The sequence below is a fragment of the Pezoporus flaviventris genome, unplaced genomic scaffold (assembly GCF_033815535.1).
Source record: "Pezoporus flaviventris isolate CSIRO_AGI_PZ_B2104156 unplaced genomic scaffold, CSIRO_AGI_Pfla_v1 ptg000737l, whole genome shotgun sequence".
In the NCBI taxonomy this organism is placed as follows: domain Eukaryota; kingdom Metazoa; phylum Chordata; class Aves; order Psittaciformes; family Psittacidae; genus Pezoporus; species Pezoporus flaviventris.
The window spans coordinates 21,641-30,179 of NW_026893282.1; the positions used below are offsets into that span (position 1 = coordinate 21,641).

Here is an 8,539-nt window from a genome sequence, read left to right on the forward strand (position 1 = left end):
TCGAGGTTATCGGGGGGTTCGTGCTACCGGAGGTTCGTGGTATCGGGGATTCGCTGTACCGGGGGGTTCGAGGTTATCGAGGGGTTCGTGGTATCGGGGATTCGCGGTATCGGGGTATCGTGAGTAGCGGGGGTTCGCGGTAGCGGGGGTTCGTGGTATCGGGGGTATGGGGGGGGTTCGCGGTTCCGGGGGTATCGTGGGTACCGGGGGGGTCGCGGTGTCGGGGGTATCGTGGGTACTGGGGGGGTCGCGGTATCGTGGGTAGCTGGGGATTCGCGGTACCGGGGGTATCGTGGGTGCCGGGAGGTTCGCGGTATCGGGGGTATCGTGGATACCGGGAGGTTCGCTGTATCGGGGGTATCGTGGGTAGCGGGGGATTCGCGGTTCCGGGGGTATCGTGGGTACCGGGGGGGTCGCGGTATCGTGGGTAGCTGGGGATTCGCGGTACCGGGGGTACCGTGGGTGCCGGGAGGTTCGCTGTACCGGGGGTTCGGGGTATCCGGAGTATCGGGGGTTCTCTGAACCGGGGGTTTCGGGGTCCCACGGTACCGGGGAGTTCAGGTTCTTGGGGTACCGGGGGCTCTGCGGATCAGGGTCTTTGTGTACGGGGGGGGGGTTCGCGGTACCGGGGGCATGGGGGAACCGAGTCCCTCGGTGGAGCCGGTAACGGAGGGTGTGGATCCGGCCGCACTTCCCGGCGCCGGAAACCCGGCTCAGGCAAACATCCCGGCCGGAGCCGGGGCTCTTCCTGGTGCCGCCGGTGGGGGGGGGGGGGTATCCCGGGGCCGCGGCTCCAAAGGCTGCGGTTTCGGGGTGCGGGGCCGTGGTCTCGGTGCCTTTTCCTGCCCCTTTGTGCGGGAGCGGTCCCGGAGCCGCTCGGGATTAACCCGATGGCGGCCGCGGTGGAGCCGGCGGTGATCCCATGGCGTGGCCTCTGCCGGCTCCTTGTGCCCCGAATCCACCTGAATTCACCCCAAATCCTTCCCCGGGCCGCGCTTCCAGACTTTTCCATGCCGATGGCATTCCCTTGGTGTTGAGCAACGCTTTATGCTTGGAGCCACCCAACACCCATTTCCGCCTTATTTCACCCCAAAAATCCCTCTTCCCGCCCCGTTTCGGGGTGCCTTTGGGGAAGGGCAGGGGCCACGCGTGCCCAGGCGCATTCCGTGTGCGTGGCCGAGTGGCCCGAAACCGGGCAGGGCCGCGGCGCACCCGGAGCAGCCGGACGGGATTTTCCAGCTCCGGAGCCCGTGTCCCAGCGGGTGTTGGTGTCACCGGGCTCCGGTGACCGTCACCGCCGCCTCGGGGCTCCGCTGACCCCTTCCTGCTCCCTGGATCCCATTGGATCCCAGAGCCGGGTCCTTGTCCCTCCGCAGTGTCGCTGGTGGGAGCCCAGGTCACCTACGAGACCAAAGAAGTGCCTGAGAACGAGCGTGAGTGTCCCCGTCCCCGTTATCCCATCGCGGCGCCGGGGGTTCCCGCTTGCTGCTCCGGTGGCACGGGTCGGCAGCACCGTTTCCCCCCCCCCAATCCCACCCCATAGCCGCCGAGATTCCCTGTGCCGCCTACGAGTTCGGCTTGAAGAACCCCCGCATCGAGTGGAAGTTCCAGAAGGGATCCTCGCTTGTGCTCTTCTACTATGGGGGGAACTGACGGGTACGGCACACACACACGCACACCTTCCCCCTCCCCTTTTCCCTGTGCCCATCCAGCCCCATTCCCAGCCCATTCCCTCTCTTCCAGAGCCCTACAAGGACCGGATCCGTTTCTCCCCCAACGCCATCGCCTTCGTCACGGTGACGCGGGCGGACACCGGGAAGTACATCTGCGAGGTGGTGGGGGACGGCAGCAAGATCGCCAAGTCCGAGGTGAACCTCATTGTCCAAGGTGCGCCCGTGCCCCCCCATCCCTGCTCGTCCCTGTCCCCGCCGTGGTGTGGGACCGGTGCTGACCCAGCCCGCGGCTCCCCCAGTGCCGCCCTCCAAGCCCGTGGCCCACGTCCCCACCTCGGCCACCATCGGCAGCAGGATCGTGCTGCGCTGCACCGAGACGGACGGCTCGCCCCCCCCCACCTTCCGCTGGTACAAGGACGGGATGCTGCTCCCCACCGATCCCAAATCCAGCCCCAGCTTCCGCAATTCCTCCTACACCCTGGACACCGCCACGGGCGAGCTGGTGAATGAGGGGGTGGGCTCCAAGCGTGGGTATCCCATCCCTGGTTCCCTGTATCCTGCGCTCACATCCCGGCTCCCATCCAGGTCTTCCAGCCCCTCGGCAGCTCCGACAGCGGTGCCTACTCCTGCGAGGCCAGCAACAACGTAGGATCCGCGCAGAGATCCGATGCTATCCGTATGGAAGCCAGTAAGGACCAGCCCCAGGTTGAGGGGGGGGCACCGTCGTTCCCTTGCAGTGTTAAAGATCCCGTTGGCGTTCCCAAGAGCCCGGTTTGATGACAGGGAAAGGGGAAAACTGCCCCTGGGGACACCTAAAGCTGGATTCGGCTGCTGGATCTACCCAGATCCAGGTCGGATCCTGGCTCCGGGCTCTCTTCCCGGGTTTCCCCACTGGGATTGGCCCCTCTCAGCCCTCCCCATCCCTCTTTGCCTTTGCAGGTGAGGTCAACGTCGGCGGCATCGTGGCCGCTGTCGTGGTGCTGCTGATGGTGCTGGCACTCGTGGCCTTCGGCGTCTGGTTTGCCTACAGACGGGGCTTCTTCAGCAGTGAGTCCTGGGCCCTGTGCCCCCCCCCATGATGTCCCTCCCCCATGATGTCCCCCCCATGATGTGTCCCCCCCCATGATGTCCCCCCCATGATGTGTCCCCCCATGATGTGTCCCCCCCCATGATGTGCCCCCCCCACGATGCGTCCCCCCATGATGTGTCCCCCCCATGATGTGTCCCCCCATGATGTCCCCCCCCATGATGTCCCCCCCATGATGTCCCCCCCCATGATGTGTCCCCCCCATGATGTGTCCCCCCATGATGTGTCCCCCCCCATGGTGTCCCCCCCCATGGTGTCCCCCCCCATGGTGTCCCCCCCATGGTGTCCCCCCCATGATGTGTCCCCCCCACGATGCGTGTCCCCACGATGTGTGTCCCCATGATGTGTCCCCTCCATGATGTGTCCCCCATGATGTCCCCCCCATGATGTCCCCCCCCATGATGCCCCCCTTAACTCCAGCTCTTTCTTCTATTCCAGAGAGAAAAGAGTAAGTGAAGCCGCTGCTGCCTCCTCCTCCTCCTCACTCTGGGCTTGGGAAGGTCCTCGGAGGCACCGGGTGCTGGGGGGGTGATGGGGGCAGGGGGGGATCTGTTCCCTGCCCCATCGCCCCCTTCCCTTCTCTTCCTGCAGCGGCACCGGCAAGAAGGTGATTTACAGCCAACCCTCGCACCGCAGCCAGGTGAGGGGCAGCGCAGGGACAGCCCCAGCCCTCGTCCCTGTCCCCGTTCCCTGTCCCTGCCATTCCCCGTCCCCATCCCCGGGGTTGTGGTTTAAGCCCAGCTGGGAACTCGGAGCCGTGCGTTTCCCATCATTCCCTGTCCCCATCCCTGCCGTTCCCCATCCCTATCCCCACCATTCCCTATCCCTGTTGTTCCCTGGCTCCAACCCTGCCGTTCCCCATCCCTATCCCCACTATTCCCCATCCCTGTTATTCCCTGGCTCCAACCCTGGCATTCCTTGTCCGCAGTGTTCCCTGTCCCCATCCCTGCTGTTCCCCATCCCTATCCCCACCATTCCCTATCCCTGTTGTTCCCTGGCTCCAACCCTGGCATTCCTTGTCCGCAGTATTCCTTGTCCCCATCCCTGCCATTCCCTATCCCCACCCTTGGGTTTTCTCTCTCCCCATCCCCTTCATTCCCTCTCCTCAACCCCACTGTTCCCTGTCCCCAGCCCCACCATTCCCTGACCCCAGCATTCCCTGTTCCCAGTATTCCCCATCTTCCCCATCCCCAGCGTTCTCCATCCCTGGTGTTCCCTTTCCCCATCCCCATCAACATCATTCCCTCTCCCCCATCCCAGCATTCCCTGTCCCTATCCTTGGTATTTCTATCCTTGGTATTCTCTGTCCACATCCCCTTCATTCCCCATCCTCAGCCCCCACTGTTCCCTCTTCCCATCCCTGGTATTCCCTGACCCCAGCATTCCCTGTTCCCAGTATTCCCCATCTTCCCCATCCCTGGTGTTCCCATTCCCCGTCCCATCCTTTGCCGTCCCCATCCTTCCCCATCCTTCCCCATCCTTCCCCATCCTTCCCCATCCTTCCCCATCCTTCCCCATCCTTCCCCATCCTTCCCCATCCTTCCCCATCCTTCCCCATCCTTCCCCATCCTTCCCCATCCTTCCCCATCCTTCCCCATCCTTCCCCATCCTTCCCCATCCTTCCCCATCCTTCCCCATCCTTCCCCATCCTTCCCAATCCTTCCCCATCCTTCCCCATCCTTCCCCATCCTTCCCCATCCTTCCCCATCCTTCCCCATCCTTCCCCATCCTTCCCCATCCTTCCCCATCCTTCCCCATCCTTCCCCATCCTTCCCCATCCTTCCCCATCCTTCCCCATCCTTCCCCATTCCTTCCCCATCCCTGACATTCCCCATCCAGCAAACCCAGCTGGACCAGTTGGGTGCCCCCCATCCCCCAGCGCCATCGATGTCCCCCCCCATCCCCACAGGGAGAGTTCAAGCAGACATCGTCCTTCCTGGTGTGACCCCCCCCCCGCTGCGGTCGTCCCGGTGTCCCCAGTGTCCCCAGTGCCCCCCCCCCCCGGGACCGTGGCTCCGCCGGGATTTCACTGCTCCTCGGGATGCTGCAGCTTCACCCGGTGCCTTTGGGGCAGCCCCACGTGGATTTGGGGGGGGGGGGGGGGTTGGTTTTACGCCCCCTCCCCTGTGGGGACATTCACCGCGTCCCCTACTTGGGGACAAGGCTGGGGTGGGGGGTTGGGAATGTGCCCCCAACCCACTGCTCCCAGTTACCCCCTTGGACTGGGGGGGGGGGGGGGGCTGGAAATAAACCAAACTGTGTCTTTAGACACAGCCTGTCCCTGGGGGGGGCTCTGCCCCTCTGCACTGCTTATGGGGTGGGACACGGGACATGGGGACACACAGGCCCGGCCCCACCATCAACGCAGCCTTTATTTAGTAACCGCTTTGCCTTTGCCCCCCAGTGGAGGCTGAGCCCCACCCCCCCGGGGGGGGCGGGTGGGACCCATTTTTGGGGGGGGGGGGGGGCCCTTCCTGCCCCCCGGTTAGTGGCTCTCTCTATACACGTACATGGGGGCCGGGGGCCGCGCGTTAATAGCAGAGCTCTACGTTAGCAGCGGGGGGGGACACGTGTCCGATTATCGGTGACACCCCCAGGTGTGACACCCCCCCCCCCATGTCCCCCAGGGCAGCATCTCCCTGCAGGGCTGTGTCCTGCAATGGGGTGGGGCTTGGGGGGGGGCAAGGGACAGGCTGGGATGGGAACAGGAGCAGCCTGGGGGGGAAACAGGGGAAGGGTTGGTGGCACCATAAGGGGTTGGTGGCATCTCCACTGCTGGTGTCACCAGAAGAGCTTGGTGTCACCATGAGGGCTTGGTGGCATCTGCAATGCTGGTGGCATCTACCAGGCCTTGGTGTCACCATAAGGGCTTAGTGGCATCTCCAGTGCTGGTGTCACCAGAAGAGCTTGGTGGCATCTCCAGTGCTGGTGTCACCAGAAGAGCTTGGTGTCACCATAAGGGCTGGTGGCATCTCCAGTGCTGGTGTCACCAGAAGAGCTTGGTGTCACCATAAGGGCTTGGTGGCATCTCCAGTGCTGGTGGGACCTACAGGCTTGGTGTCACCATAAGGGGCTTGGTGGCATCTCCAATGCTGGTGTCACCAGAAGAGCTTGATGTCACCATAAGGGCTTGGTGGCATCTCCAGTGCTGGTGGGACCTACAGGCTTGGTGTCACCAATAAGGGCTTGGTGGCATCTCCAATGCTGGTGTCACCAGAAGAGCTTGGTGTCACCATAAGGGCTTGGTGGCATCTCCAATGCTGGTGTCACCAGAAGAGCTTGGTGTCACCATAAGGGCTTGGTGGCATCTCCAGTGCTGGTGTCACATAAGGGCTTGGTGGCATCTCCAATGCTTGTGTCACCAGAAGAGCTTGGTGTCACCGTAAGGGCTTGGTGGCATCTCCAACGCTGCTGGCATCTCTAGAGTTGGTGGCATCTCCAATGCTGGTGTCACCAGAAGAGCTTGGTGTCACCATAAGGGCTGGTGGCATCTGCAATGCTGGTGGCATCTACAGGCTTGGTGTCACCGTAAGGGCTTGGTGGCATCTCCAATGCTAGTGGCCCCAGAAGAGCTTGGTGTCACCATAAGGGCTTGGTGGCATCTCCAACGCTGCTGGCATCTCTAGGGTTGGTGGCATCTCCAATGCTGGTGTCACCAGAAGAGCTTGTGTCACCGTAAGGGCTTGGTTGGCATCTCCAGTGCTGGTGGCACCAGAAGAGCTTGGTGTCACCGTAAGGGCTTGGTGGCATCTCCAGTGCTGGTGCCACCTCCAGCCCGGTGACGCCTCCAGGCACTGGTGGCACCTCTGGGTATGCCAACACCTCCAGGCCCGGGGACGCCTGCAGGAGGTGGTGGCATCTCCATGCCCGGTACCTCCCCCCCCACACACCACCACGCCTGCCCCACGGCGCGGGCGCGCTTCAGACGTTGCTGATGCGCACGCTGAGCCCGCTCCCTCGCGCTCCCGCTCGGCCGCTTCCCGCAAGGACTCCTCCAGCTTCACCTTCTCGGGGTCTCCGAAGCGGGGGGGCTGGCGGGGACCGCGCGGCGCCGGCACCTCCACCACGCGGTCGAAGAGGCTGAAGTCGGCCACGTACTTGCCGCTGGCCGAGAGCGAGATGGCCGGCGTGAACTCGTAGCCCCAAAGGATCTCCTCGGGCAGGTAGGAGGTGCGGACCTGGCACGTGGCGCTGGTGGACTCCACGGTGCCGCTGAGGATCACCACCAGCTCGAAGTCGCCTTCGCCCGGGCGCAGGGCCACGTCCCGCAAGGGCTGCCCTCGTCCAGCACGTGGTAGAAGGTGAGGGGCAGGATGAGGAAGGGGCTGTCCGAGGCCGTGTCCACCTGGAAGTCCACGTTGAGCTGGTTGAGGTGGACGCTCTCGCCTTCCTTGGTGAGGTGGGTCTGCAGGAGCTTGCCCGTCACTTGGCAGCCGATGAGGAGGCTCTTGCGCATGTTGGCCACGCGGATCATGAGGCAGGTCTTGCCGTCGTGCTGAGCCACCACGGCGTTCTGGCTGAAGCGGATGGTCTCGGCGCGTTTCTTGGGCCGGGCGATCTTGGCCAGGAAGGTGCCGGTGATGAAGATCTCCATGATGGTGGTGAGGACGAGCTGGGTGATGAGCAGCACGATGGCCAACGGGCACTCCTCGCTGATGTACCGGAACCCGTAGCCGATGGTGGTCTGGGACTCGAGGGAGAAGAGGAAGGCGCCGGTGAGCGTGTGCACCTGCATCACGCACGGCGTGTGGTTGGCCGGCGGCTCGAACTCCAGCAGGTCCCCGTGGGCCACGGCCACCAGGTACCACACGACGCCGAAGGCGAACCAGGTGCCGGCGAAGGTGGCGGAGAAGAGAGGAGCTTGTAGCGCCATTGCATGTCGATGAAGGTGGTCCACAGGTCCTTGAGGTACAGGAAGCGCTTGTCGGCGATGTGCTCCATGCGCACGTTGCTGCGGCCGTCCTTGGTCATGACGCGGCGCCGGCGCAGCCCCGCGCCCATGAGCGGCGGCTCTCGGTCTGCGTGGTCTGGCTGTAGAACACCTTGGTGGAGGACGTCATCTGCAAGAGGGGACGGGAGGTGAGGAGGGAGCAGGGGGATGGGTGGTGGAGAAGGAGGGGTGAGACTGACGTGTGGAGGGGGTAGAGGATGGATGGAGAAGAGGGAATGGAGAAGGATGGGTGGAGGAGAAGGGTGGAGAAGACTGACACATGGAGGAGGTAGAGATGGATGGGGAAGAGGAATGGGTGAATGGATGGAAGGAATGGCTGGGAAGGATGGATGGAGAATAGGGATGGAGAAGGATGGTGGAGGAGAAGGGTGGAGAAGACTGACACATGGAGGAGGAAGAGGGATGGGGAAGGATTGATAAGACTGACACATGGAGGAGGTAGAGGATGGATGGGGAAGAGGAATGGGTGAATGGATGGAAGAATGGCTGGGAAGATGGATGGAGAATAGGGATGGAGGAGGATGGGTGGAGGAGAAGGGTGGGTAAGACTGACACGGAGAAGGTAGAGGATGGATGGAGAAGGATTGATAAGACTGATACATGGAGAAGGTAGAGGATGGATGGAGAAGGATTGATAAGACTGACACATGGAGGAGGTAGAGGATGGATGGGGAAGGAATTGATAAGACTGACACATGGAGGAGGTAGAGGATGGATGGAGAAGAGGAATGGGTGAATGGATGGAAGGAATGGCTGGGAAGATGGATGGAGAATAGGGATGGAGGAGGATGGGTGGAGGAGAAGGGTGGGTAAGACTGACACGGAGAA

The 8,539-nt window shown here is 63.0% G+C and overlaps 3 protein-coding genes across 3 annotated transcripts; 1 reads left to right on the plus strand and 2 right to left on the minus strand.

Moving 5' to 3' along the window:
• Positions 1–6: 6 nt before the first annotated feature.
• Positions 7–635, minus strand: AMELX (amelogenin X-linked). The gene is made up of 2 exons (XM_061444233.1): positions 627–635; positions 7–582 (listed from the first exon to the last, which is right to left on the minus strand). Exons 1-2 carry the CDS (start codon positions 633–635, stop codon positions 7–9), a joined length of 585 nt encoding a protein of 194 aa, XP_061300217.1.
• Positions 634–4,754, plus strand: LOC133264284 (junctional adhesion molecule A-like). Its single transcript, XM_061444235.1, has 10 exons — positions 634–760; positions 1,377–1,437; positions 1,544–1,656; positions 1,744–1,887; positions 1,973–2,175; positions 2,259–2,361; positions 2,613–2,736; positions 3,199–3,208; positions 3,302–3,400; positions 4,670–4,754. The coding sequence occupies exons 1-10, from the start codon at positions 634–636 to the stop codon at positions 4,703–4,705; spliced, it is 1,020 nt and encodes a 339-aa protein (XP_061300219.1). The 3' UTR covers positions 4,706–4,754.
• A 1,927-nt stretch (positions 4,755–6,681) lies between these two features.
• On the minus strand, positions 6,682–7,820 carry LOC133264285 (ATP-sensitive inward rectifier potassium channel 10-like). The gene is given in 5 exon segments (XM_061444236.1): positions 6,682–6,717; positions 6,720–7,039; positions 7,042–7,617; positions 7,620–7,769; positions 7,772–7,820. Coding segments are annotated over 5 exon segments (1,131 nt in total).
• Between the last annotated feature and the right edge of the window lie 719 nt (positions 7,821–8,539).